Below are 25,652 nucleotides of genomic sequence, written 5' to 3'. Positions count from 1 at the left end.
GCAATTAAAGGATATAACAGTTGGATCTTTCCTTCATGGAACAGAAATCGCTCCCATTTCACAGCCCAACACTTCCACATGGACAAAACTGTGATATGTCAACTGCCCCCTCCTATAGAAGAAGCTTTTCAATTGCCTCTGAAAGCAATTTACTGTCTGTTTTACTGACTAACCAATCAAGTGGATTCTAGTTTGGTTACACATCCAAGTAGGCTGGCAATAGAAAACCAATGTAAGCATAAGTTACTACGAGTGAGGATCAGAACCTGCAAATTATCCCAACAATTTATTTTTTAAAAAAATACTGTTTCTTTTCAGATATACAATTAATTCAACCACTACCAGTGAGGAGACCAAATTAAGTTGAGTGTCTTCTCTGTGCCAGGGTGTTGAGTTCCAAACCAGTGGAAGCAGAGATTGTACACTTTCTGCCAGCCACGCCGAGTCACTTGGAGGGACTGGTACATAGTGTCCAGTCCTAACTGTTAAATTCTGGAACTTCTTAGGAATGGTATCCAGTTTTTATGCTCACATCCCTTAGCCTTATTTATGTATGATCCATCTGCATAGCATAGGGTGAAATAGTCTCAAACAAACAGTGGCAGGCCTGCGCCCGCAGTGCCCTGGAGCAAACCCCCTACATGAAGCTGCCTCCCTACTTATAGGGAACTGGATTGCAATGGAACCTTGCACGACTCCAGGACCTACCGGAGAAGCGTTCTGAGGCTTCCCTGGGATCTTAAACTGTGCTTCTGGAAAACTGGAAGCACAGTTTAAGACCACATTGGGAGCCTTAGGGGGCTTCCCGCGCAGTTCTAGAGGCATGCAAGGCTCCGCGGCCAGGACATTTGCCCCTTTTGTTCCGTGGCAGGTCTGCTGCTACAAACAAACCTTCAGGGCTGAGTCTGTATTCATTAAATAGGAAGTAGGCAAAATGCAATAGCATTAGCAGGTATAATTTTGTAGCTTTCACATAGAGATTGGACACAAGGAGGATTTCATTTGTCCAAAAGAAGTTCTGAACCACAGAAACTATTTCCACCCTCTGCCCTTTCCTATTTGCTGCAGTGTGAAGGCCTCTGGTTTTTCAATCTAGCAGCGATGGAAGGACAGATGATGAATCCACCACGGCTGCACAGTGGGAGCTCAAGTCTTTCAGTTTGTGTAGGAGTTCCCTCCCCAGTGGAGAGCTTGCTCCTTTAAAGCAACAGAACCTGGCTGCTTTAAAGCCAGGGTGGTGTGGTGGTTTGGGAGGTGGACTTAGACCTGGAGGATCCAGGTTCAAATCCCCCCTCAGCCACAAAGCTTCCAGGCTGACCTTGGTCCAGTCACTTTCTCTCAGCCTCACCTACCTCACAAGGGTTGTTGTGAGGACGAAAAGAGGGGAGCAGCTGTGTACACCACCCCGAGCTCTTTGGAGGAAGGGCAGTATCAATAGGTGAAAAATAAAGGAAAAACTGTAAATGTATGTTGTCTCTGTCAGAAGATCAATTTGTATTTAAAATTTGTTCCTTGTGCTGCAAATGCGAGAGCTTGCTCGGTTGTTGCACATCTTTTCAATGAACCAGTTCTGTCTGGGTGATATTTCTATTTTCCCATCACAAATATCAACATGTGGCTACTTGGAAAATGTGTTTCTTTCTGTAGCTAGTGAAGCTGTTCTCATTTGGAGTATTTTTATTCGTTGCAGCACCAATTGGACTGTGTCCGTCACATCACCAATTATAAGCAAACTTATACTCATCCCTCCCTGTGCCATGTTGTGATCCCAAGACCAACATTCTGTGAGCAAAAGGGCAATCTCACAAGAGTTGAAATCGATAAGTTGCCTCAGAACTTGAGTGGGACTTCCCGCTCCTTGAAACTGATAGGGTGCTCGTTCTCTAGACTTTGCCCTAAGTCGGTTTTCGGCTCTCTTCAAGTCCTCTCCTTCTCAATTCCTGGAGTGTACATTATGCAATCATTGCAATAAAAAGAGGGAGGGGAGGAGTTACATAGCTATGCCTTACTCTTGCAGTAGAGCTACTTCCCTCCCTTCATGCATTGACAGGCCTGAAGTTATTACATGGCTGTCTTTGAATTGCAAGGTCTGTCTTATAAGGACTGATGCAGTAACAGCATATTATAAATCTGGATGAGTTCTTAGTTATTAAAACAAGTGAATACATATTTCCTACTTTAAGGTCCTTCTCACATAATGGCTGGGCTTGGGAGGCTAGGCTTGGGTCACACAGTGAGTTGAACATTAACATAGTTTATCTTCCTTTGTGATGGTGGGAACATAGCAGGCACTCGGGTTTTGCATGACCACAGCTTAAATCCAGGCTGTTCAAGCTGCCACATGAGATGTGTTTAAGTAACCACCATGTAGTAAACTGTTTTCTCTGTGATTTTTCTAGTAAGAAAGAAGCATTTTCATTTGTTTATAACGTGTTTGTATGGTGTTGTCAGTGTATTTGCTGTTTTCCAGACTTCCAGGCTCTGAAGACCCTGCAGTCTAATTTTAGGTTGGGTAGCAGAGAGTAAGAAAGCAAGACACTGTTCTACAAGTGAAACACATGCTTTGGCAATGCAGTGACTCAAAAAGAGTGTTCTGGAAGCACACTATTTCTGGCATAGGAGTCCTTACTCTCCTCAGGCATTTTCAGAACAGCAGTATTTCAAGAGGCATGTGTGTGCACCTGCACATGTACGCACAATATCTGCACGCTCATGGGGCTTCATTTCCACTCTCCAGTGTTGCAGTGTGTGCAGACCGATCACATAAGAAGAGCCATTCTGGATCAGGCCCAGGGCCCATTTAGTCCAGCTTCCTGTATCTCACGGTGGCCCACCAGATGCCTCAGGGAGCACACAAGATAATAAGAGACCTGCACCCTGTTTCCACTTCCTTGCACCTAGCATTCTGAGGAAATTTATGTCTAAAACCAGGTAGCCTAGTTCTAAAAATCTCCTTTCAGTCTGTTATAGGGCAGCAAGCTCAGCTGCAACACATCACTTACAAGTAGGGAGTTATGGGAATTCAAACAGCGTAGCTCGGTAATGAACTTGTAAGAGTGCATGGCTGAAACAATAACACAGGGTTGAGCCTGAACATTTTTGAAATATTTCACAGAAATGGTGGTGACACTATATCTATAATCTTTCTTCAAAAATGGTCCAAGCCCCTTCCAGCTGCTGCTGTTCTTTCTTTACTTTAGTATAAGTGGAATAGAAATCCAGAGTCCTTACAGTCTGCACAAGGAAAATAGAAGTGAGATTGGGATTCAGCCATAAAACTGCCTGGATGTATTACTGTTCCTCAGCCTAATCTATGTCAGAGGATAACATGAGATAAGAATACTTTGCAAGCTCTTCTGCTTTGGGATAGGGTGGAGTGGGGAAAATCTAAATTAATCAAGGCAGCATGTTGTCTTAGATTATGAGAATGCAACCTCATTAACTCAACAACAGAGTTTATCGCATATTTCATTTTTCTTTTAGAAACCTAGGGAGGAGAGATAGTGACATTTGCTCTGCAAGCATCCCATAGCGGTTTGCCTGGGGTTATTTGGCAGGACCATATTCTTCTGCTTTTTAAGGGACTGAACTTCCAAGTGTTCTAAAGTTTGTGCAGTGGCCTCTGTGTATAGATTGTGTCATACACAGTTTAGAAAGAAGTCCCTTCAGGGATAGGTTCTTGCAGAGTGTTGTCAGCAGCAGTGCTGCTAGGTCTCTAGTAGCTTTTTCATGTCTGTTGTTGTTGGCACAAAGTAATACAAGAGTGTATGTATTATGTCAAAGAAAGGAAGAGACTTGAGGATGAAAAATATTTAATATTATTAAATATTTGTTATTGTAGAATAAAGGAGGACAAAAAAGAAGGAAAGAGCAGCTCCGGTTTAACTAAATGCATATTTCTTCGGCTGCATCAGGAAATAATCAAGGGCAGAAAAGAATATGTCTGAACTTTTGCTCTACTGTAACAATAACAACTAGGAACTCTGTGTTCTATTTTAACATCTTGTTTAACACATTTGTTTGCCTGGAATGTATCTGAAGATTGGAGATTGGAGATGGAGATTCATGGCTATGAGATAGCATCCATTGAGAAGGTTTGTCCTTTATTCCAGATCATAATGGATAGCCTTTGCTTTAGAAATCTGAATTTGACAGCCAGGTAGCCCAATTCTGACTAGGATTAGGCTGCCCTTTACAACTGCAGAACACAATTCTGCATAAATAGTCATTTAGTGGCATGCATACCACACAACCAGTGACCATTTTAAGTCCGCCGCCACAAATGGAAGCCCTCCGAGACTGCCTGCGACCTCCAGCAGTGAAGGTAAGCTGGCAGTGGGAGTAGCAAGTGTAGGGGCTGGGCAGAATGGAGTGTAAGGGGGAGGAATGGGGAATTTGTGGGTGATGAGAGAGTGGGCGAGAGGCAGAACAGAAATGGAGGGTTGGATCTCTGCAGCACTGGCATACACCAGATCCTAACCCTTTTCCCCTCCCTCTCCCTCCCTCTTGGACTTGCGCCAGCAAAGAGCTGGCTGGTAAAGATCACAGGAGACCTATTTGGGCAGCAGAGGATTGTCCCGGGATAAGGGAACAATCTCCCTTTCCTTGTCAGTATCCCTTACTATCACCATTACATGCTTTGGACTTAGGCCTGCAAAATCCCATGGCGGCATTGGAGGCTTCCTCTAGGGCAGGGGTGCCCAAACCTTGGCCCTGGGGCCACTTGTGGCCCTTGGGGGTTCCCAATATGGCCCATGGGGAGCCCCCAGTCTCCAATGAGCCTTTGGCCCTCCAGAGACTTGCTGGAGCCCGTGCTGGCCTGACACAACTGCTGTCAGTGTGAGGACAACTGTTCAACCTCTCACCTGAATTGTGGGATTAGGGCTTCCTCCACTACTTGCTGTTTCATATCTGTAATGCAGCAATGGCAGCAAAGGAAAGGCTGGCCTTGCTTTTTGCAACGCCTTGAGCTACTGCTAGACCTTCATTCATTCATATAAGTTCCACCTCTATATTCATTTATGTAAATTTATTCAAATTTAAGTGTAAATTAATTCTTTTTCCTGGCCCCCTGCACAGTGTCAGAGAGACGATGTGGCCCTCCTGCCAAAATGTTTGGACACCCCTGCTCTAGGGTAAATGAACAAAAGGGAAGAGGCCTTTCCAACTGCTCCACCCCCCCCTCGGATGCAGTGTATGATCCATCAGCAAGGGGGAATTGAAGTGGTATCCTGAAGAATGGGACTTTTCCTTAGGGTGGGGCTGCTAATGCAGTTAATCTATACACCAGATAAATTTAGGCTGCAATCCTATACACATTTATATGGAATAAAGTCCCATTGAATACAACAGGGCTTACCTCTGAGTAGACACGCATAGGACTGCACTATTGGCCAGTGTGGCATTCTGAATACAGTGGTGAAATTAAAATGGGAGACCCTAGTTCAGGGGTGTCAGACATAAGGCATGTGGAAACTCCTTTTCCAGCCCCACAAAATACCCAATCCTAACCAGCTTTCCAACACTAATGCAGGCGCAATGCAGCCCCAAGGTAAGAGCACATTCTGTTACCTTGAGGAGGCCTCCATGACTGCCCCCCCCACCTCAGGATGCAGCGCATACCCCATTGGCACAGCTCCACTGGTACTGGAAAGTTGGTTAGGATTATGCCTTAGGCTCTCTCAATTTTTGGGAAATTATCTGCTCTCAGCTGATGAGCTGTAGAAGTTGTAATAAACTGAAAGATGTTGCTGGCTATCATTGGCTCTTATCTTTTTCTGTTCTTCTCTAACACTGGAGAGAAGCCAGGCCATGTGTTCAGATCGCTGATAGAAGTGATGCTTGGTAGCCGGACGTGTGCAGATAGCTGATAGCAGACTGCTTCATTCTATGCAGATAGAAATATGCTTCTGTTTGCCCCACCACCAAAAGAATATCATGGGGAAAGGTACAAAGAACCCTTTAGCTTGTGCAGAAGTGCAAAGAAGGGCTACTAAAATCAGGGGCTTTTCAGCTTGGGAAAGGGGGGCAAGGAGAAGCTGTAGGTTTATGAAATTAGACATGGTTTAAACCGGAAGCAGAAAGGAAGACAAAACCTCTTAAGGTAGTTTAATAAGGATAAGGTCCCACTCCCAGCTCCAATCTTAGACATCCTTGGCATGCCCAGATAGGGCTGGAATTTATGTTAACAGACCCTAATTTAGAGTCTAACAGCCAATCCTAAACTGGCTGGTGCCCAGAGGAGCAGCGGCACCAAAATGGCTACTGCTGCATCCTATTGGCTCCCTCTGACCCGCTGGAGTCTCCTCGGGAGAAGGGGACATTCGTTCCCTTCCCTCATGTAAGGGCGCAGGCCCTGCAATGAGTCGTCTCCAGTCCGTATCGCCTGTTTTGTTGCAGTCTGGAGGAGCTCTGTGTCGGGCTTCTCAGCTTGACATGGTGCATTGGATCTGGCGGAGCAGGGCTCTGGTAGTCGAAACCTCCTTCTGCCCCACCCCAGTTACTTCCCCCCACCCCAACAAACCTTACCGCTACCTGGAGCTCTTCCCTTGCTCCAGATGCACTAGATGGCATCCATCCAGTGATGGGCTCAGCACCATGGTCCCTATGGAGGGTGCCATATATGGCACATTTATGACGCCCAGCGCTGGTGGTACACTTGTACTGCTACTGCTAAAGAGGTCAGTATTGGGCTTTAAGGCAACAATCCTATAACACTTTAAGAGGAGTATGTCTCTTTGAAAACAATGGAACTTACTTTTGACTGGATATGCATAGGCTTGTGCTGTAAATCTGTGTTTTTATCATTTTAGTAGAATATCTAGCATTCAGAAGATGAAAGATATTTGTTGTCAGTTTGGAATAGTGGAGGCAAATGGTCATGAAACACTGTATATAATGTATGACAATTCTATATAACCTGACCACTGTAGTGGTGTTGTACTAGCACAGTGGTTACCAAACTCAGGGAGAGTTTGGGAACTGGTAAATATTTGCTGGGGAGGGAAGGGGGAAGGCGGAGGGGCAGCAATGCAATTGGGACGATCAGGAGGGAAGGGGCTTTTCCTACTTACCTGGGGGTCGCTATGGCTCTCTGGAGGGTCCAGTGTTTCTGCAGTTCCCTCTACTGCCCCACGTTAGGGAAAATATTAGAGGGAACTTTATTAGAGCTTGGCAGAAGAGAAGTTGCTGAAAGAGTGGCCCATATGATAACTGGACTCTCCCATAACTTGAAAATATGATCAAGATTTTCATATTTTCTCTTCTGTCAGTTGCAACCTATTTATCCGCATTAGTTCCGTTCCATGACGCGGCGCGATTAACAAAAAACGCATTGTGCTAAATTCCATAGAGTTACGCAAATACACTGCAGCCTGACACTTCTGGATGGAAGGAAACTAAGGCAGCTGTTATCAGTTCCCTCCCCTCTGCTCCGTACTCAGCCCTCCCCGTTGCCAGTTGACCCGCTGAGCTTTTAAGAGTCCTGCCCTATGTGTTTCTACTCAGAAGTAAGCCCCATTGTAGTCAATGGGAAATGTACTCCCAGGAAAGTGTGGAGAGGATTGTAGGCTAAATCTCATGCTGTGCTTGGTGGGAAGGCTTGCTTGTGTCGGCGATAGCCTGCACCATGGGGGGGGGGGTGTTGCTTGTGTCAGTGATTGCCTACACCATCTCAACGGGGGGGGGGGGAATTTGGCAAACACTCCCTGGATTTTTTAAAGCAATCCCCTCTGTTGCTACCACACCTGCCCCTTTGTGAGTGAGTGAGTGAGTGAGTGAGTGAGTGAGTGAGTGAGTGAGTGAGTGAGTGAGTGAGAGAGAGAGAGAGAGAACTCCACCTTGCTGCACTTGTTCTGGCTACAGAGATTTTCGGCCCCCCCTTCCCCTCTTCAGCCTCTTTGCTGGCTCAGGGGCTCCAGGAGTGTTACTGTTCCTTTGCAAGGGGAACCTCTTCTAGGGCTATTTCCCTGCCTGGGTTAGGCAGAGCCTTTTTGCAGTGTTTTGGGCTGCCTGGAAATAGAGCAAGACGCCAGCACAGTGCAAAGGAGGCAAAGGTGTGTGTGACTTTCAGTTCCCCCACCCTATTTGCATTGAGACAAATCTGCAGATAAAAAAATCCGTGGATAAATAGGCTGCACCTGTAATGACTTCCTAGCAAAGAACAAAGTGCTTATTTTTCGTCATCACCTACTTAATGACATCACTCCCTGCTTAATGACATCACTCCCTGATTAAAAACAGCACTTTTTTCTGTTTGCTGTGTTCAGTACTGACTGGCGCTGGGCTGGCGCCCTACATGGAGGGTGCCATAAACATGCATTTTCGTCATGTTTATGACACCCAGCACCAGTGGTATGCTCCTATCGCTGGTGCTAAAATGCTCAGGATTGGGCTCTCACGCAGGATTGGGCTCTAAGGCTCTGACCCTCAGCAGGCGCCATGAATGCTAACTTCAGCCTGCTACATGGAACAAGTTTGACACCCTCCCCTAGTTTATAAAATCACCCATTGGCGGTCTTTTGGCAATTTACTGTGTCTCAGCATTGCTGAAGACAAAACACAAAGATAAAATGAGGTAACTCCCAGATATCCTAGCCTTGAAAGTAAGAGAGAGATAAAAACGTAATAATTAAAGTAGCTTATCAAAAGAACATTTTTTTTCAGACCTGTAAAGTTTGGATTTATTCCTTTCCTCTGTAGAGTGTGGCAAAGCTGGCTTTGTCATTGTGAGACATGTGCTTTATCGATCAATTTTTTAGAGTGTTGTTGACTCACCCTGTCTGTTGGTGGCATCTATGATCTGTATTTGCTTCTTAACTTGCTTACCTATTTTTAAAGTGAACGCTTTCCACTTCTCAAAGAGCATTGAAAAAAACATACTTACTCACACTTACACAATCTATTTTGCTGGTAGTTCCTGGACTCAGGGGAAGTTTTGTGGTGGGAAAAGGGGGATGGGATCTCAGACAGGATTCTCCCCTCCCACCCCTGGACCACCTTCTGCCCAGTCTGCTCCCTGCTTTGAGCTGTAAGCCCCCCCCCCCCCGGACTGGGCGATTAAGCTACTAAATACCATTAAACACTGCTCAATTAAGTTGGTGCATTATGGAGTATCCTACTCTTGGGAAGGAACACACACACACACACACGCCCACACACACCCTAAATTGTAGCTGGGGCCAGCATCAGTTCAAGTCCTCTGGGGAGAAAAGTACTGCTGAGCCCTACTCTCCCCCCCCCCTTATCAGCTTGCCAGGCCCCCTTGAAATCCTTGAAAAAGGATTTCAAGACCACAGACATAGGTTTTATTCTTGGCAGGCCAGCAACAAGAGCATTCTAGCAAGCTACTGCTGCCCACCATGTTTTTTTTTTTCCCCTCCACAGTGCCTCATATAGTGTCTCCACATGGCAGTAAGGGGTCTTGCCAGAGGTCACTTTGCCAAGGGCCCCTTTTGCTGGGGCTGACCCTGGTTCTAGTCTAGTCCTGTCCCTGTCATGTTAGTTTTCTGTGTAGGACTGCAGTGGGGGGGGGGGCGGTCAGTAGCATGACCCTCCATTTACAGCCTGAAGTGGAATAATTCTGAGATGCAGGGCAATGCCTCATATGCTCATTTGTGTTGTATTTAACAGTGAACTGCTATGGTGAAACAAACTGAGCACACCTAATAATGGCAAGAGAGGTTACTGAATATACAGTAACATGTAAGACTAAGGAAAGGTGCTGCTTTCCAGAACAAGACCACAGACCATACACTGTAGTGTATGCAAAAATCATAGTGTGCCTGTGAAATTAGGCCTGGAGGGAAGTGCTGAAGGCACGTCAGGATTAGCAGCTTCCATGCCAACATTGGTGGGTTCCAGCAGTCACACTGACCCGGCTAATAAGAAATGGCTTAGTAGGGTAGGTAAGACAGGAAAGCTGGCAATCTCCTTGGTGTGGGGCACAAAAATAGGATCAAAAATGGGTGGCAAACAACGTCTTCAACCAGGCCTTTGTGGCCACCAGTTCACAACTGTCCTCTTAGGCACAGTGGCATACTAAGCCCCTGTTTCCAGGGGATAGCTCTGCATAGCCTGTGCCAGAACAGACCCAGACCCTAGCCCAGTCAAGAGGTTTTCACTCCAATTCCTCACTGGGCCTTCATCAGCCCTCCATAAGCCTGCTCCCAGGCTGTAAATCTCTGCTTCTCTCTCCATCCCTCAGATTCCCTCCTTTTTACAACCTTTTCTCCCCCACCTTTTCTGGGTCAAGCTCACGGCAGGGCCTGTCCCATTACAGTATCCATGGCACACTTCCTTTGTCATCTGTCTTCAGGCACTATTTTGCATTACTAGTTACCCTCAGTTTTGCACTACCAATCTCTCGCCCTGTCCCTTATAGCAACTTATAGCAACTGCTGCTGCTATTACCACTTTATTGTGTTTGCTCATTCCAGCTTTGTGAGGTGAGTCACTAGTATTCATACCCATGTTCAAATGGGGGCTGAAGGTGTGAGCTGGTGAAGCTGTGGCAGGTCTTCACTTGAACACAGATCCAGGCTCAAATCTGTCTTTACTGTCTCTGGCTTGGATTTTCAGCTGTCTCCTGGAACCATGTCCATGTCCCTGGCAGCACAACTGATATTTGCTCCTTGTTTTGTATTGCTTTTAGGTCATGGAGAATGTCACTGCGGTGAGTGCAAATGCCATCGTGGCTATATCGGGGACAACTGCAACTGCTCTACAGAGACAGAACAATGTCTCTCCAATGATGGTCAGATGTGCAGCGGGAGAGGCAACTGCATCTGTGGGAAATGTCAGTGCACAGAACCTGGTGCCTTTGGGGAGACTTGTGAGAAATGCCCTACCTGCCCAGGTGTCTGCAGCACTAAAAGGTATTGTGCCAGCTGGCTTCATTCATGGACTTGATGACTGTGTGCCACATTCTGTGGTTTCTCAGCTGCCTTAGTGGCTATCCACCCCCATGGAGATTCAGGGCGATGTGTTATAACACAACATTTCATAACAGACATTTCATAACAGACATCATGACTGTAGAAGAGACATTCGTAGCTGAGTACTTTGTATGTCTGAAACCTCAAACTTGCTTCTTGTTATCTCCAGTTGCTCATTGGCAAGAGAACTGGGAACGATCCCTGCTTGAGAGAACTGGCAGAGCTCATATGGTCAGACAACAATCTCAGGCTCATGGATCAAGAGACTGACCTCCTCTAAAACAACCATAGTCTAATGGCAATTTAATTCGCTCTTACTTTTGACAGTATTTTAATTTGACAGTATTTAATTTTATTTTGACACTATTTCACTATTTACACTATTAACTTTTATTTAATTTGACGCTCTTTCAAGCCTGTGACAGCAACTGTTACCCTGCACATGCCCAATCTTGTCTGATCTTGGAAGCTAAGCAGGGTCAGGACTGGTTAGTACTTGGATGGGAGACCGCTTGGGAATACTGGGTGCTGTAGGCTTATACCATAGTCTTTCGAGACTGAAGGTTGCCAACCAACCATTTCAAGCCTGTGCAGTTTGTGACTCACCAGTCCATGTATGACATGCTTGTACATGTGCACATGTACATGCTCATGCACACATGCACAGTTCCAGTCATGGGAAATCCTATATTTACAGCCCCTGGCAGGCAGCATAAAAAGCAGATCATTTATGGTGCCACCCATACAGAGCTGATAGATGATCTGTGTTTGATTTGATAGAGGTCATTAGTTTTGCAGGTATATTGTAACAATATTTTTCATTATCCATATAATATGAAAGAGAAATTACTGAATGCAAAACTAACTTAGCAACTCTTCATCTTTAGTTGTACCAATTTTACACAGCTATAAGTGCCTAAAGGCCCAATCCTATCCAATTTTCCAGTGCCGGTGCAGCCGTGCCAATGGGGCATGCAGTGCATCCTATGGTGGGACAGTAGTCACAGAGACCTCCTCAAGATAAGCGAACACTTGTTCCCTTTCCTCGGGGTTGTGTTGCGGTTGCACTGGTGCTAGAAAGTTGGATAGGATTGTGCCCTAAGGCCTTAATTCTTAAGCTTAATTCTTAAGCCTGTTTGTGTTGCTGATGTTGTTGTCAGCTACTGATTAAATAAACACTACTTACAAAAATGAAAATCCATGGATTCAAGAGCAATAGAAGGTTCTCAGTTGTAGAGCCATTGTTTATATTTTGTTTCATGTGAAGTATTATTGCAATATAACAGACGAGCTCAGAATGCTGATACTAAAATTTAAGATGGCTTTATATTTGGGTATAGTCTTGGCAAGAGAAATATAACTCCCAATCCCAAACTCTTCAGCACCAGTGGTACTAGCGTACCACTGGTGCTGGGTGTTGTAAATTGCTATTAAGCATGTTTACAGCACCCTGGGAGTACAGAACACTGACACAGAGCCTCAGCGTAGCAGGGATGGCTGGCCAGCACTCCTGCAGTGCTGGTGGTAAGGCTGGTGGTAAGGCTGGTGGTAAGGCTTTTCGGGGGGGGAGGTGGAGAGTGGGTGAAACGGGGTGGAGGGAGGGGAGGATCAGGCCCAGGATGGGGTGGGACAGGCAGAGGAAGTCTCTGCTGGATCCTATGCGCCATGTCTGAAAAGCCCAACACAGAGCTCCTCCAGTCTGCACTGGCAAAATAGCTGGCACAAACTGAAGGAGACCAATTGTGGCACCTGCACCCTTACATGGGGTAAGGGGATAAATGTCCCCTTTCCCCGAGGAGACTCTGGGAGCTGCTGCGGCACTCATAGGATTCAGTGGTAGCCATTTTGGCACCGTTGCTCCTCTGAGTGCCAGGCAGTTTAGGATTGGTCTGTCCATCTCCATAATGTGCCAGGAGCTCAAGCAGAAATACACTTGGAGTCTAGTTTAACATGCAGTGACAATATATTAACAGTGATTATCTGTTCCTGAGTTGGAAGCATCTGACTTGGATGGTTGACTGTATAGGAAGCAAATGCATTAGTAATACCCTCCTGCATCCAGACTAAATTTGCCAGCGTTGATATATGGATACAGCAGAAAAGTTTTTTTCTGGAGAAGAGGTCTGACTGCCATGTTTAAATGAAAGCATGCCATGAAGATATGCTTATACATATTTTCTTTCATTCATCTTTCAAAGGGACTGCATTGAGTGTGTGCTCTTTAACTCAGGAAGACTGGCTGACAACCAAACCTGCCAAAAACATTGCAGGGATGAGATCATTACACGGGTGGACTTTCTCAGTAAGTACTGTCAAGGTGAATCAGATGGAACTCGGACATAAGCAAATGCTGAAAATAATAGCTGCATCACTAACAGAAGATAGATTGAAAGCAACTTGCTTATCAAAAAGAAACAGAAAATAAAAAAAACACCTTCTAATTCAGTGGCGATAGGGAAGAATCTGTGATATAAACTACTGGTGATAGTACCTGTCTCCAGTTCTGACCATGAATTGAAATTAGGGCTGCCAACCCTTCAGAATTGCCCTGGAGTCTCCAGGAATCAGCATGAATCTCCTGGTGACCATTGAAATTGATCTTGGAGATTTTAACAGTGACTCCAGGAATGTCCAACATTATCTTATGCAGGGGAAGGGGTCAATCGGAGTTGGCAACCTTAATTGAAATGTAAATTTAGATGGACTGAATTGAAAATAGAATGAATGCAAAGAAGAGCAGCTGAAAGAATCAGTGGGACTGGAGAATTTATCTCATGAGCTAAACTTAAAGGAGCACAGCCTGTGTAGCTAAGACAAAAGGAAGCTGAGAGGTGATATGATATTCTGCACATACATTAGAGGGAGATATACAGGTGCATGAATTAACAATTTCAATTAAAGGGGGCTGTGAGTGTGTATTCAGATGGCTACAGATTATTTGATTTAAATATTTAGGCTAGAAATTAGAAGGAAGTTAATAGACCAAACTCCTGGAACAGCTGTGGAGGCAAAGAACTCCAGTGGCTTCAGCTCAGATTGGATATAATTGATAAGGGATATTGTATAATGTCTTTCTGATGTTGTGTATGGCTTGGCTCATTTGTATCTGCAATTTCAAACTACAGTATTTACTCCCATCAGCCAGAGAAGTTAGGATTCACTTTCTGAAGTGCATAAGAAATTCCATTGCTCAATGGTAGAAAACATGCTTTATATGAAAAAGACCTAAGGTTCCATCTTTGGCATTCCCAGTTAATGAATCCCAGGCAACAACAGAACTGGGCAAGATCTCCACTTGAACAGCCGGAGTTGGAAATTTTGGGCTAGATGGAGTAATGGTCTGGCGCAGTATAAGACAACTTCATGTGTTCAGTTTGCTCCTTGCTTGGAGCACATTGTGGTCTGGACTGAATAAATGGATCAGTGTGGGACTGAGATGTCCCTGGTGCATGAATGGCTTGGCCTTGGGACACTGGATAATCTTTTGGCTTAGTCCAACTCTACTTCAAAGTACCTTATATGCAATGATAATATATTGTAGTTTATCTGTTAAAATTAATTGTGACCTATTTTGTCACATTTCTTTTCTCGGATGTGTGGTTAGGAAAACATGCATACGTCTCTCAGTATGTGCAGCCATACTTGTGGCATTAGCTGCTTTGGCTTAATGTCTTTTCCCCTAATTTCACAAGGGTGACTATTTGCCAGTGTCTAGTGTTGTTGCGCAAGCAGCCTTTATTCATTTTGTCTTCCTCTCTAATTCGCCTGTGGGGGAATTGTCATCTGCTCTAGGATTCCTTTTGCTGGTACTCCACAATCAGCTCTATTTCCTTTCCTTGGAAGGAAATTTCCAAGCATTTTCATTAGGAGCACCCAAAAATGCTGCAGTGGTTTTGTGGCAGCATATTTTAGCAGCGATTCAGTCTTTGAAATATCACTTGAAACCCTTCTGGATTCTCCTGCAAATACAGATGCTTTCCTGTCACAAAAAACTCACTTCAGACAACTAACCCAGCTTTCCCACTCATATGCTTTCCAAGCACTGCAGAGATAACATGGCCAAATATTGTTTTGAATTGTACCCAGAACACTTCCTGTGAAAATAGAAAAATGATGAATGGTTGGATGGCCAAATTTGGTCAATGGTTTTCTTGTTCCCCAGTGTTGGAAGACTAGGGTAGGAACCTTTTCAGCTCTGTCTTGCCTGTTGGTGGATTCACAGTGGCGCAAGTTTGCTGGAAGGCATGAATTCTGTGGCCCCCATATTTTGGATAAAATACAACATCTAGTTTTCTGAGGACATAGTGACCATGGAACCTATTGTGTTGAACTCCTTCAAGCAGACTTTTTCCACTGACTCTCCCTGTGTGTGGTATCTATCAACTTACCAACCACAAGTGGAAAATGGCATCTAATGGTACGTGACACATCCAGAGGTGCAAACAGAATGCTTAAATTTTTGTCTATGAGCTGGGGTTTAAATTGTGATGACATGTGGTGCTTGGTTTTACAGGAGAATGGAAAAGTTGCAACTGTTAACCTGCATATCCCTGATCTTGTCTGATCTTGGAAGCTAAGCAGGGTCAGGCCTGGTTAGTACTTGGATGGGAGACCTCTTGGGAATACCGGGTGTTGTAGGCTTATACCATAGTCTTTCGAGACTGAAGGTTGCCAACCATTATTTCCACATTTATACACTGCCCCTTTTCAGGAGCTCAGAATGGTGCTCAGAATGATGCACATGACGTCTTCCTTCCATTTTATCCTGTGAGGTGAATTAGAGAGTGACTGGCCCAAGGTCACCCAGTAAGCGTCATGCCTGAGCAGGAACCAGAACTCATGTCTTGCTGGTCCGATACACTAATATGAAATTCACTTTTTGTGTTTGAGCTAATTTTGTAGGCCATAATATTCAAGCTAAGCTAAATGGGTTTCAAGAGAGGAAATGCAGAAATCACAAGAGGCCATGAAAGCACAGTTCTGGAATGTGTGAGATCACTTTCTGCCCTAAGACAAATTCAGAACTCATAACTTATCTTCTCTGAAGTCTCTTTTGTACACCTTATAAAGTCAATTTTGCTGTATCCATGGTATGAGGCAGGAGATGAGGGGAAAAATGTCCTAGACCAGGGGTTCCAAAACTTTTTATCACTGGGACCTGCTTTTTAAAACGACACTCTGTTGGGCCCCACCTAGCTTTACAAGACTTTAAAAATACACAAACAGTTTCAGCTTGCTGTTCAAGCTTCTGTATCTACCATTTTTACTATGGCAGGGTGCTTCCTTCTGGAGTGTTTGTTGAACTACATGTTCATCAGATTGAGGCCATTCTCCTGGCCGTGCATTCCCCTTCAGCTGGCCTTCAATAGGAGCTGAGGCACATTTGCCTGCTCACAAGTAAACATGCACCTGTGGCTCAGTTTCGCTTTCCATAGGGCTTAATACATTTTCCTTGTCAGCTTGGGGGGACAACTTCCTTCTCAAATGTTTTTTGGGGTCTGTGTTCATCGGATCAAGATGATTCTAGTGGCACTGCGCTCTTCTTCGCCTGCCCTTCAGCGTGATCTTAGGCATGGTCATCTACTCATGAGTAAATGTGCACATGCAGCTCAGTTTCATTTTCATATGGTTCAATATATTTTTCTTGTCAGCTATTAGCTTGTCAGTTTCATGACCCAGCAACAATCAGGTTGAGACCCACTGGTGGGTCATGACCCACAGTTTCCCACACTTATGGTTCTCTATTTGTACATTATGTTGGCTACCAATTTCTAGCATGCAGTGATGATATTTATGATGGTACATATGGTTGCTTCTCTTTCAGATTATCTGACAGGACTTTTCATTCTCATAGTCGAGCACGTGGCCTTGTGTGATCTATTAGAAAACTTCTCAAAAAACAATTCTCCCTCCCCCCCCGCCAGTCCCACTCTGTTGTTATATCCCATTTCTCTCCTATCCTCCCACATTTTCAGAGAGAAAACCATTCAGCACATTTGTGGAATGCAAGCCTAATGAAGGGATTGAAGTTTTGATAATTCTCCATTTGTCAGCACTTTACAACCATACTGTTCTGAATTGATCTGCTGTCTGTGGAGTGTTCAAAAATGAAGTCAAGAAACATGAATATAGCAGTGACACTGGGGTGTTGCACAGCAGTCTGTTCCTCATTGAACTTTAATTCCCAGCTTATCACAGATATGCAGTTACCATACGTTGTATGTTGAATCCACAATTAGGTTCATAAAGTGTTATGCCCTGAATGTTGTTTGCTGAGTTAGGTAATTTGCATTGAGAACACCACTGTCTTGTTGTCTGAGCTAGAAGACACCGGATGGTTTATTTCCTAAAGGGAATCTCAAAAGAAGTTGCAATCTTATGCACACTTTCTGCAAGAAATCTCCATTGAACACAGTGAGACTTATTTCTGAATTGACATGCATAGATTGTTTTGTAAGACCTTTTCCTGGGAGCAAGTCCAACAGAATGTAGTGGGCCTTACTCCCAGGAAAATAACTGTTGAATTGTACTATAACTCAACCTTATATGATCAAACAAGAGACACTGATATCAGTGAGACCTGCCTGAGGATGAAAGACACTTGCTTATCCTAGATCTCTGGACTTTTTGAAACCATAGCTCAGTTTAAAGTCCTCCGCTAACTCTCTGCAAAACGTATCCATCAAATTATGTGTTTCTGCAATACATGTCATTAGCTTTATTTGTGTTGAATATTTTAATTCCCCTCTCCAGCCTCCCTGTGCTCCAAACAGTTTGAAAAATTAAACATTTCCAAGCAGTTACTTCCTCTACATAGAAGGAAATGAAACTTCCTTTTTGAAAAAAAAAATCTGCCCAAGTGTTGGTTTTGTTTGGCCTTTTTTTCAGAAATGTATATCAGTTCCCCTTTTAGTAGGGTAACGAAAACCACATCTACATTTTGTGTGCAGTCTTGAAGTTGTATTGATCCATGAGTTTCTATATCTGGAAATATGAGGCTGAGACAATGGGGTTAAGACACCTATTTTAGAACTTTTAAAACACTTGAATGGTTCCATAATGTGCTCCATATGTACCAGCAGGAAAACCTCTCATATTGAAAAGATGCTATATCCTAAGAGCTGTAGAATCCCAACGTAGTCTCCCTGTGCTAGTGCCAATATAAGTATTGTAAATTATATTGACTAGGGCCAATATACTATAGGTATCGTAAACATATGTTGCAATGCACTGAATAGTAGACCAGCAAAACCAACAGAACAAATGCTGTAGAAATGCTGTACTTTGAACCCATTTTCAGCACAAGTTGTGATGCATTAGGTTCCTTCTGTTGTAGAAGTATTAAGGACTTTTCTTAATCCTGTTTCAGAAACGGATGACCCAAACTCAGTCTTGTGTGCTTACCCAGTGAAGGACTGTGTGATGAAGTTTACCTACTCAGAACTCACCAGTGGAAAGACCAATATCACTGTCCTTAAGGAACCAGGTTGTTATGTGTGTGTGATTGTTGCTTCTTCTTGATTTAAGATGTATATTCTGGAAAAATAATAGGTAAACTTAGACTGGAGAACTGAAAAGGCAGGCTCCCTTAGAGTATGTGCTTTACCTTTAAAACACTTTAGTGTTGTTTGTTGGCTGTAGCTTTGAAAAAATATTACACTCTAGAAATAAACCCCATGAACCCAGGCTTTTAAGAACATAAGAAAAGCCTTGCTGGATCAGGCCAAAGACCCATCTAACTGAGCATCCTGTTTGAGCATCAGTGATCCACCAAGTGCAGCACACAAGGAAGCACACAAGCAGAAATGGGAAGGCATACTTCTCTCTGTTACCTCACTGCACCTGGTATTCACACAAGCTGCTGAACTTAGAGGTAGTTTATAACCATCGATAGACGTTTCCTCCATAATCTTTCTTCCATGAGTCAGCATACATGCATCGGCCAGCATTATTTTCAATAAGTTGGTTATTGAAGGAAGAATGGAGGACACACTATGTAGACATTTAGGTAATATTTTTCATCAGTGAAAATTATACATAGGTCAGCTCAGGGGAGTGGACTTTAAACAGTGGGAGCATCCCATAGGACATCTGAGAGAGACTGTGTGAAGACAGAGTAAGGGTTATCTGCAGAATATCACAAAGAACTTGTGAGAAGAGGTGAAGCTAGGCTGCAGCTGCAAGCATAGTTGCCAGAAGTTATTGAGTATATTGAGTGCACCAGAATTCTTACTTATACCACATGCTAGTTAGGTTTACATATAATTATGAACTGAGCAAAGGGACCTAAGGAATTGAAAATACATAGCAAATCCCAATGGATTTAAACTATTCCAAACTTTGTAGATGGCCCAGTTTTGAAATAAGAGTTTTCTATTCGAAAACTCATCTCTTGATAGCAAGAGCATTTAATAGCTGTAAACTTGCATTTCAAGTTCTGATCCAAGAGAGGGCTGCTGCACAGAATCACAATTTATGTGCCCAAATATGGGGAGGGATGGTTTTGCTTTCATGCCCATAGCCCTAAGTGGATGGAAAATTACATATGTGAAGGGTATGGCACAGCCAACTCCTCCACAAAACCAGCAAATATGACTTACGTGAACACAGGCCTTTCAAAAACATTTTTTGGTAAGGAGATAGGAGTGGGCAAAAAGCTGAATCCAAGTCTCTGTCCCCCCCCCCCCAAACAGGATATTACCTTTAAAAGAGATACATACATGCAGCCCTGGCTGTTGAATCAGGCTGTGTTATTTTTTCATAAAACATCTGTTCATATTTCCCATCTAACTAGGAATATGTATCTGGAAGCAGCCATAGCTAGACTCTGGTGTATGTCAGTTTTGCTTCTGCAACCCTCTTTCACGTGTGTGTGTATACACAAATGATTTGGCAAAGCTGATCAGGCAGTAATTATTGCCTTGCAATCCCCATAACATGCATGTTATACTTTTAGTTAGGCAGCACTAATGGTCTGTCAAGGTTATCATTTGCTTTGGAAAAAAAAATGTAGGTCTCATGTTTGCAAAATTACATAGCAAATTGGAAGTCATGCAGCAGTGCAGGGGTTTATTTTCACCATTAATACTTTTGCTTCAACCTGAAACAGGATCTGTATTGGTAATGAGGTATTATCCATATTGGTCACAATTAGCAGCCTTCTCCTCTTGCTTCTCCTTACAGAGTGTGGCACTGCCCCTGATGCTGTGATGATCTTACTGGCAGTGATAGGCAGCATTGTGCTCCTGGGGATTGTCCTCCTGGGGATCTGGAAGCTGCTTGTCACTATTCATGACAGGAGGGAATTTGCCAGATTCCAAAGCGAACGGTCCCGAGCCAGATATGAAGTGGTACGTATTGGCTCAGGTTTAGAAAAAGAATTGATGGCTGGAAGAACACTCCTAACTCATGTTTAGGTCACCTGCTATTCTTTCATAAAAGAAATCTTGTCTGTTAGAACAATGGTTCTCAAACTTGTGGGTCATGACCACCAGCTTGTGTAAAGCTTCCCCTGTCCCTTTAAGGGCCAGGGGAAGTGAAGGAGGTAGCAACATGATCACCAGGATCATGTTGCTAAAGGGGGTGAAAGGGGGCTATTTTTACTTACTGAGGGGGCTGCAAGCAGCTGTAGGGAGCCCCGAAAAGCCTTCCACAGGGCTCCCTGATGCTTAGAATGTTAACTTAGAATGTTAGAAAGAGAAAAACTGGTCGCCAAGCAACCAGGAAGCCCTGCGGAAGGCTGCTAGGACAGCCTGCAGCCCTAGCCACCATCCCCCTCCCACAAAGACTTATTTAGGGAGTAAACTCTCCCTAAGTTTGAGAACTACTATATTAGATTTCAAACTCCAATTTACTTTCATCACCAAAACCTACCTCCTTGTCTGACTTCATAATCATATACCCTCAAGTAGTCTCTCTTCTTGCAACCCTGGCCAATGTGGAATAAACAAAATATGCTGTACATTAACAGTGTCCAAATCTGTAACTATCCTGAAAGGGCTGGTTACACTCCTTTTGATGGGCCATTGTTCAGCAGATTAGTTAATACAGATTGTGGATGAGTAGGCGAGACCTTTGTGAAGAGCTGACATAAACAGCATGTGTGGAAGGGCTAGTTAGATTAATGTGTTGCCTTTTCTTCCATTGATTGCAGATTTAGCAATAACTAACTTTTGCTTGGTTGTATAAATATCATTTAATTGTAGGAGGACAGCAGTTTATATCCTTTCTCTCCTTTCTTTTAAGGCTTCCAACCCTCTGTACCGCAAGCCGATTTCTACGCACAGCTTAGATTTCACATTCAACAAACTCAATAGGTCCTATAATGGTACAATTGACTGACAGCATGCTTGAAACTGATTGAGAGAAATGAAATAATAGAACGCTTGACACTTGCTTGGCTTCCTTGCGGCTTCTCAAATGGAAGACAGAATCCTCTGCAGGGGGGAAGAATATCTTAAAATGGAACTTGAACATTTGGAGATGGCTTCTAATTGCACATGAAGGACAAGTGGCCCATGGCCTGTGTGCTCTTCAGATCTCTAACCCAAAGCCATGCTCATGTGTGCAGAATGTGTTCTTACTTGACGCAGGACTCTGTTCTGATGCCCTGGAAGTACTAGCAGAGTGAACAACATGCCATATAGCAGCTTCAGCCATATCTCTGTAGGAAAACAGTATGCAGGCCCAAACTCATAGGAATATTGTGACATTGCCAGATTTTAGAATAAAACTAGCATTGGAGAGGTTGGAAGCATTTTTTTAAACATCCAGGTGTTCTGCATCTTTAGGATAATTTTTTATAAAAAAAATAAAGCAATTGCACATATGGTATGAGTAGCATTTTTCCTTTCTTTCTTTCAGTAAATTTATCACCCCAAGGTCTGTTGTACTACAAGCTTAGTAGGATCATTTTTAGATCTTTTATCAGAATTTGGAATGTATATTGATGAACAAACTGTTGCAAATGAACATAAAAAGTATGATGAACACTAGTGAACTCTCCAGTTACATGACAAACCGTATTGTACTTCCCTCAAAGGTACTGTGAATAATACTAAGCATTCATATAACAGTGAGTAAGCCAAGCACACCACATGATCAGCTTGACATAATCCTGTCTACAACACTATATGCTGCTATTGTCCCCCTACTGAAGATGAGGCTGAACAAGAGTGGCTTTCCTGAGCCCTGCTGGTGAGTTCATGGGAGAGAATTGATCCAAAGCCAAATATCAGATTTCAAAGAGAGGGAAGGATCAGCTTTATGACTGTATCGTCTTCTCCAAGTGTGAGAGTTAACAGGTTTCTGGTTTAGGATGTTCTGTTAGTGAAGCAGGGCATGGCAAAGACCCTGAGCAGTTGTAAAGTAACATGGCAATGGTTAGAGGGTCTCTGCATATTGAAAAAGTCAGCCAGCCAGCTTGTGGCACAAAGACAATTGGGCAGCATATGATCATACTGCAGATAATCTAAAGCAGTGATTTTCAGCCACTGGTCTATAGATGTGCTGTGGGAGAACATAAGAACAACCCCACTGGATCAGGCCATAGGCCCACCTAGTCCAGCTTCCTGTATCTCACAGCGGCCCACCAAATGCACTAGGGAGCACACCAGATAACAAGAGACCTGCATCCTGGTGGCCTCCCTTGCATCTGGCATTCTGACATAGCCCATTTCTAAAATCAGGAGGTTGCACATATACATCATGGCTTGTAACCCATAATGGATTTTTCCTTCAGAAACTTGTCCAGGAGTTTTGGGGAGGGTCATTTATTAATAGGGCCATTGATGGATACAAGGCCTCTACTGATGATGTGGTGTGCCTTGTCAATTGTCAAGAAATGGGAGGTTGTGCCTTGATAATTTTAGCACCTTGTCAGTGTGCCATGAGGTGAAAAAGATTGAAAATGGCTGATCTAAAATAGCCATGACCCCTTCCCCCACCCAGGTGATCACTAAGGACCCAATCCTATCCAACTTTCAAGCACCAGTGCAGCCACAATGCAGCCCTGAGGCAAGAGAACAAATGTTCCCTGCTGGTGTAGCCATTCCCTTGGCACAGCTACACCGGAACTGGAAAATTGGATAGGACTGGGCCCTAAATGAGTATCACAACAGCAGCGCTTAGGACAGTTTTGCATCAATAGTTCACAAATGAATCACCTTCAAAATGCTGAGGACTAGTTCACACCTTTGACCTTAGGACATAATGTTGGAGTTTTTTATGAATATGCACTCACTTCCACTATAGCACTTTGAATCATACAACAGGCTTATAAACCTGAGTCATTTTAAAAGCAATGGCAGCAAACTGTAGTTTGGGCTTCAGTGACCCATGCTTCAGATGCCCTAATTTCAAACATTAAGTCATGTTTTTATGGCAGCTTAACGGCATTTATTAACCCACTTTCTCCTGTTCATGCTCACTGAGCTGGGATTTTTTAAAGCTACTGTTGCATATTAAGCCCAGTGCAGAAGGCAGCATGAAATAAAAGACTGCTTAGCTAGCTGCTACTGATTCTCCCACTACAATCCGGAAGGATCACATGGGACAGTTGATCTGTTGCAGGCCATTTGCCAGGAGAGAACAAAAAGTTATTTTCATTGTTTTGACTTGCATTTCCCTGCTGGAGAAGGATTGTGCTGGTAGCTTATGTTCAGCTGTGTTAGTGTGAAGGAAAGCATGAGTTATTCCCCATGCACTGCTCAGCAGTGTTAACATTTTTATGCCTTTACTTAGGCTCAAGGCACTTTACAGGCCTAAAAGCAACATGAGCAATAAAAGAGCCCATAGTATCAAAAAAAGAGCACTCACCAATCAAATCCAGGATTCATTTACAGAAGGAGGAGGGGTGTCATCTAATTGCCTGTCATTCTGGAACCACATTAACCAATTTACTCACAAACATTAAACCGCACAGCCAATGTGGCATATATGGAACACAGTTCTTTTCCACTACCAGCAACAATAGATTACACTGTAGTCAACTGTATGCAAAGGCCTTAATTATGAAGAGACTACTGGTTTACTGTTCAGCTTCACCTCAAACATAAAGAGCTCAGCAATCAAATCAAAAGGGGGAGAATATCTCAAAATCTTTTTAAGAAACACCAAGCAGCAGAGAGAACACTGGCTCAAGCCAGTTTTATTTTCTGATTACTGTAAGCACGTTGACACAGTAAGACAGAGAATCAGGAACGAACAAATCAACACACTCAGCACTATAGGATCCAAAAGGTCATCTTGTGATTGTGTTGCTTTCTCCAAGATTCTGTAATGAGTACTTATGGTAAATTGTCCAGAACCGCTTTTTTTATGGCTTCAGTTGGTTCTAAACCAAGTAAAAATCTGAGGGGATTTTCTTCAAAAACAGCAAAAAAAAAGGGGGGGGGGAAAAGAGGCTACTATAGTTATTACTCTCCTCTCTCTCTCTGTCTATTATAGTTATTACTCTGTGTGTACGCACGCACGTGTGTCTATTTTAAAATCACTGGGCTACTGCATTTGTTCAGGGTGGAGGCCTGCTTAAATAACCAGTCCACAGGAACAATTACCTGATTATCACAACTCCAGTAAATCTAAAACCGTAAAAAGAAACATGCAGAATTAAACAAGTTCTTTAATGCTCATATTTCACCAAAGAGTACATTGAAACTTAATATCAAAGTATATTGTAAACTTGTCAAGATTACCATATTAGCCTATCTCAAGCATCCCCATGATTTGTTCTCTGTTTCAGCTAAAAGCTCAATCCTATCCAACTTTCCAGCACTGGTGTAGCCACAATGCAGCCCCAAGGTAAGAGAACAAATGTTCCCATACCTTGAAGAGGCCTCTGTGACTGCCTCCTCACCACAGGATGCAGTGTACGCCCCATTGGCACGGCTGCACCAGCACTGAAAAATTGGATAGGATTGGGCCCTAAAATGTCTACATTCTAATGCAAATGAGGGTGATTTTCTTTTGTTTTAATATAAATTCTGACCCAGTTTCCATGTTGCAAAGACCGTTTGAACTAACAGCTGGAACCATGCATTAAGGAATGTAAACCGTTGGGACACAGAGATATTAACCCTGAATAATAATAATAATAATAATAATAATAATAATAATAAAACTTTATTTTTATCCCGCCCTTCTCCCAAAAAGGGACCCAGGGCGGCTTGAACCCTGAATTCACTGGGATATGGATTTCTTCATAGATAGGTGGTTGAAAGAACAGGATTATTTCTGCAACACTTGATTACTTCCTGAGACTATGCCAGTCATGGATGTATAATGCTATTGTAGCATTCTAATGACAAGAAATTCTGGAATATACAATGAGGTTGGAATGGGCAGTAAAAGACGGTCAGCATAACTGCTATCAATGTGTCATGCCTAGCACTCCTATTTTTATTTTTTAAGAAAAAAACATGATTAGTTTTCATCTACTAAATTCCTATTATCTCATTCAAACAATTGTTGATAACTTGGCAGCCTTAAAACCTCTCTAATTATCTCCATCTGTCTTTTTCAATAGTATCCATTTTTACAATTTAAACTTTAAGGTTGCTTCACATGCAATGGAAAGAACCCATGTTTTTGAAAGTATGCACACACGGGATGACGTCTAATCTATAGCTCAGTTACATGCATGCTTTGTATGTGTTCCTCAGACTTGGAACTTATCACCATTCGGAACAGAATAACCCAGGAGAGGCACTGTTGTTCAGA

The 25,652-nt window shown here is 43.4% G+C and overlaps 1 protein-coding gene across 2 annotated transcripts in view; it reads left to right on the top strand.

The window, feature by feature from the left end:
- The window catches only part of ITGB5 (integrin subunit beta 5), a 90,739-nt gene extending 68,985 nt beyond the window's left edge, over positions 1 to 21,754 (top strand). Inside the window, exons 11-15 of one of the 2 annotated variants that reach the window (XM_066632645.1) lie at positions 10,652 to 10,874; positions 13,133 to 13,236; positions 18,304 to 18,420; positions 20,118 to 20,284; positions 21,180 to 21,754. In XM_066632645.1, coding sequence (XP_066488742.1) covers positions 10,652 to 10,874; positions 13,133 to 13,236; positions 18,304 to 18,420; positions 20,118 to 20,284; positions 21,180 to 21,275 — 707 coding nt within the window. In that variant the 3' untranslated portion in view covers positions 21,276 to 21,754. Of the gene's footprint in view, positions 1 to 10,651; positions 10,875 to 13,132; positions 13,237 to 18,303; positions 18,429 to 20,117; positions 20,285 to 21,179 lie in introns of those variants that run through there. The other variant, XM_066632654.1, reaches the window with a different exon arrangement.
- Positions 21,755 to 25,652: the final 3,898 nt, after the last annotated feature.

Source organism: Tiliqua scincoides, chromosome 1 (genome assembly GCF_035046505.1).
Source record: "Tiliqua scincoides isolate rTilSci1 chromosome 1, rTilSci1.hap2, whole genome shotgun sequence".
Lineage (NCBI taxonomy): Eukaryota > Metazoa > Chordata > Lepidosauria > Squamata > Scincidae > Tiliqua > Tiliqua scincoides.
The sequence above is the reverse complement of the archived record's forward strand: the minus strand, read 5'-3'. Positions and strand labels throughout refer to the sequence as shown.